This window comes from Xyrauchen texanus, chromosome 16 (genome assembly GCF_025860055.1).
Source record: "Xyrauchen texanus isolate HMW12.3.18 chromosome 16, RBS_HiC_50CHRs, whole genome shotgun sequence".
Classification (NCBI taxonomy): domain Eukaryota; kingdom Metazoa; phylum Chordata; class Actinopteri; order Cypriniformes; family Catostomidae; genus Xyrauchen; species Xyrauchen texanus.
This window is the reverse complement of record NC_068291.1, coordinates 2601125-2605929: the sequence shown is the minus strand read 5'-3', so window position 1 is coordinate 2605929 and position 4805 is coordinate 2601125. Positions and strand designations below refer to the sequence as shown.

At 37.5% G+C, this 4805-nt stretch overlaps 1 protein-coding gene across 1 annotated transcript; it reads left to right on the top strand.

Annotated features, from left to right (window-relative positions):
• Positions 1-223: 223 nt before the first annotated feature.
• On the top strand, positions 224-3624 carry LOC127657294 (acylphosphatase-1-like). Its single transcript, XM_052146025.1, has 3 exons — positions 224-294; positions 2263-2304; positions 2956-3624. Exons 2-3 carry the CDS (start codon positions 2269-2271, stop codon positions 3169-3171), a joined length of 252 nt encoding a protein of 83 aa, XP_052001985.1. The 5' UTR covers positions 224-294; positions 2263-2268; the 3' UTR covers positions 3172-3624.
• The last annotated feature ends 1181 nt before the right edge of the window (positions 3625-4805 follow it).

The following is a 4805-nucleotide window of genomic DNA, read 5'->3' as shown; positions in this document are numbered from 1 at the left end:
TCACTTTCCTGGCTCTGAAAAGTTTGATAAACCCTGCCCGAATAAAATATATATATTGTGAATTGAGCATCAAACTCACCAGATATGAGTGTTTTCTTTGAGTGTGAAATGAATATATCTCCAGTTGTGTTTACACTCGTTGCCTAGAAACAAGACCACGCAAGCTTACTGCATGTTTACTATTGGGTGCTTCCGTTTGACGTCATGCCGTAACCCGGGAGAATGACGCACTGCGATGACGTCACCGGTCGGCGCGCGTTGCCAATTGATGAGTGAAAAATCGAAGTCGAGAAGGTGGGTTTAATTTTTCACATTAGGCAAGGCAAATACAACAAATAAAGTCCAATAAACTCTTTTCGGATCAGATTTCAGAAACGAGAAAAGATTTATAATCACCTGACTGTCGGTACGTGATACAGTATGCTTTATGATGATATCAGGGTTCTTATGGTCACGGAAAACCCATTGATAAAAAATAATGATATTCCGGTTTCATGCGCTCATGTGAAGACGATAAAATAGGCTATTTATTCAATATTGTATTCATGACTTTTTTGTTTTGTTTATGTGGAATGTTTGATTATTCAAAAGAAATGAAAGAGTGAACTTGATGAGCACATGCCAGTTATCCACTGCTCAAAAACCCCCAAAGCTGTGAAAACAGTACTCTTATATTTAACCTTTGGGGCCTATTAAAATCCAAAAAGTTTAAACATGCAAAAGTAATTAATTCCTGATCTTATTATTAATGGATTTATGTGCTCCTATATTTTTTTTCAGCCGAAAGTGCGGAAACCCAATTGAAATTGTAGTTCTCCGGCTGACTAGCCATACGCATGGACTCGCCCCGATCGGCCCATGGGTGGCGCTGTAGTGGGGGAAAAAATGTTACATTTTGGGCCTTGACTCTTGAGCCATAATGCCTAGAAAACAAAATATTTTTTTCCTGTGATTCCCTTTGTCATGGCAGATATGTTGGAGTACTATCAAATGGTCGCTTCGCCCTTTCGTTTTTCCCCGCTATTTTTGATTGTTTGAAAAGATTAAAAATGAAATAGTTCTAAGCCGTTCACCCGATTGGAACCAAACCAGTGCAAAAAGATTCAACAGTGTCCCTTCATGAAAAGTTATCAAAGGAATTGTGAACTTTCGATTCATCAACGGTATGCCAAAACATACATAGTGGGCGTGGTCACTTTTACTAAAACGGTTATAACTCATGTGTGGGATGAGATATTATCACTAAATTTGGTAAACATATGCATGGAGTCATTCTGAAGTCAGGAAATTGCGCACCTCTGCCTCTTGGTGACGCTATAATAATCACAAATCTAAAAATGGCTCTGACAATGGAACCGTTGATCTGATCAACTTGAAATTTTGCATGCAGTATCTTTGTCCAAGGTGCCATCAAGGTCTTTGAGGACAGTCTTATATCTTGAAAAACATGGCCGCCTTTGACCAGGCAACTTTTAGCAGCTATTTGATAAGGTTATAAAAGGCCGATTGGAATGAAACTGGGGAGGCCTATTTGTCTCTTGGTCCAAGAGGTGTGCGCAAAATGTGAAAAAATTGGTCACTGGGAGGCGCTCTCATGTGTTTGATTCGTCTATATCGTATATGTTTCGTTTACCGCTGTGTTTCACTCAGACACGTTATTCATACCATATGATAGATCTCATTCTGAACAACTTTGTACCATTGGTTTGAATCAAATCATTTTAAATATTTGAGATTATTTAAACAATATATATTTTTAAAAGTAGACCTAGAATGTTTGCCAGATAGGAACCAATCCAGTGAAGAGAGATACTATGGCATCTCAATATAAATAATTCTAAAAAGTTTGAACATTCAATTCATCGTGTGCCAAAACTCACACTTATGAATGGGGTCATTCTGAGGACACTCACAAATTATTGTGCTCCTCTGCCTTTTGGTGGCATTATAGCAGCCAGGAATGTAAAAAATGGCATATCTCTGTGCTTCCTAGTCTGATGGTTCTGAAAATGAAAGCACTTTATCATTGTTTTAAGTGCTTAAGGTCTGTCTCATTAATACTGAATATCAGTTGCATATGTTCTTAAAGGATCTTAATAGCTTGAACCCTGTTAATTGTTATATTCTTTTTTTATTTTTATTTTTTAATGTTATTTGTATGTTTTATGCCGTCTTTGAATGATAAGTGTAATTATTGTAATATGTCATCATTAATAATAATAAAAAGATGATAATGACTGCTGTGTTATATTTGTATTTCAGGTGATCATGTCCTCTGAAGAACTGTTGTCTGTAGATTATGAGGTGTGTGGGAGGGTGCAGGGGGTGTTCTTTTGAAAATACACACAGGTAATGTACACTGCATCATGTGTAGGGGTTAGTTGTCACACTTTTTACTCAACTGAATATTCTTAGGGTAGATTTATTTTCAAAAGTGAATTTCTTTATAGAGCAAAAATACAGATATTGTCAATAAATTGGAACCTGCTGTTTATTGACACTGGTTTGAGAAGATGTATTATTTGAAATAGGAATTATTACCCAGAGTAAAAAAATAAATAAAAGCAATCTTCCACAACATATTTATAAACTGTATAAAACATATGGCTTTTAGCTAAATGAAAGTGATAAAATGATGATGAAACGCTAAGCAATATATGAAACAACAATATATATAAGGTAACCATTGTTTTGGCCAACAGAAATGTACTAAATAAATTGAATGAAATTACAACATTAAACACACCTGACATATGCCTGCCTCCTGAGAACACAGAAGAACCTTAAGGTTAAAATTTGCAATTGTACGTTTGACTCAACAGTCACTGAGATACAACCAATGTGACAACTAGCCCCTGTCTCCTCTACCTACATGGGAACACATTTTAAGCCTCAGTAGTGTACCAGGACTATGTCTAGTTCATTACTCCAGGTTTGTGTGTGTTGTATTTGCAGTCAGAGGGGAAGAAGCTGGGTCTGGTGGGATGGGTGCAGAACACTGATGCTGGGACGGTTCATGGGCAGCTCCAGGGTCCCGTCTCTAAAGTCCAACAGATGCAGCAGTGGCTTCAAACCACCGGCAGCCCGCAGTCACGAATTGCCAAAGCCGAGTACAAGAACGAGCGCACTGTTGACAAACTGGATTTTAAGGATTTCAATGTAGTTCGTTAATGAAAATAACCAATCAGTTATTATTTATTGCAATAGATATATGTATTATTATATTGCTTTCCAACTTATCTGTTACTGAAATAATTATCATTGGACGCCGCCTAGCAAAACTTGACCAAATGTAGATATGTGAATACAGACTTTTGTTTTACATGCAATAATTATTCAGTTTAATAATTGAAAGAACAAATATGTTTGGAAGTTCAAAATAACATATAAAAAATCCACTAAGCTGAAATATTTGTGGTGGTACGTGCCCCCTCAGTTTGAATGGGCACGACTCCTCTGTTAGCCAGTTAGATAATGTTACTATGGTGACATTTAAATAGTAAGAACTGAGCAATTTTTAATACATAAATGAAAACCAATTGTTTTAATTTAAAAGGCCTAAATATATATGTGCATGATTAATGGACAACACAAGTCCTATAATTTCTTAAGCTCAACTGCTTTGATTTTTCCCAGTTGTGTGATATTGAATTTTGGAAAATAAAATCAACACAACATATTTTTTTAATAATTACATTTGAAACCAAATATAAGCAAAAACACAACACATATCAAAAGAACTGAGATTGTGAACACTACTTACAGTATAAATGCTACATGTATTCATTAGAATGCTTCATAGATGAGAATAAGTGTGAAATTATGTCTTCACATTCAGTGACAAATCAACACATTATACTGTACACTCACCGGCCACTTTACACCTGTACATCTATTTATTCATGCGATTATCTAATCAGCCAATCATGTGGGAGGAGTGTAATTTATAAAATCATGCAGATAAGGGTCAAGGGCTTCAGTTAAGGTTCACATCAACCATCAGAATGGGGATAAAATGTGATCTCGGTGATTTGGACCGTGGTATGATTGTTGGTGCCAGACGGGCTAGTTTAGTATTTCTGGGATTTTCACACACAACAGTATGGGTAAGGGGTCGGCAACCTTTATGACATGGAGCACCAATTTTTTATTTTCCTGGTCAGTGTCTGTACTGTACAGGAAACTGAGGCTGCAGTGGGCATAGGCTCACCAAAACTGGACAGTAGACGATTGGAAAAACATTGCCTGGTCTGACAAATCTGAATTTCTGATGAGGTACACAAATGGTAGGCCCACTACAGCCTCAGTTTTCTGTTCTTGACTGACAGAAGTGGAACCCAACATGGTCTTCTGCCGTTGTAGCCCATCCGCCTCAAGGATCGACATGTTGTGCATTCTGAGATGCTATTCTGCTCATCACAATTGTGCAGAGCTGTTATCTGAGTTACTGTAGACTTTCTGTCAGCTAGAACCAGTCTGGCCATTCTTTGTTGTTCTCTCTCATTTACACAGCCTTTCTGTCTGTTGAACTGCCACTCACTGGATGTTATTTGATCCATTCTCTTTACACTCTAGAGCAGGTGTCGGCAACCTTTTTGACGTGAAGTGCAATTTTTTATTTTCCTGGTCAATGGCTGTGCAGATTCGTGCTCTACAACATCAGGGAAATCAGACCTTTTCTGTCTGAAAATGCTTCACAGCTTCTGGTCCAATTTCTGGTCATTTCAAGACTGGACTACTGCAATTCTCTGTTGGCTGGCCTCCCAGCTAACATAATTAACCCACTGCAGATGGTCCAGAATGCA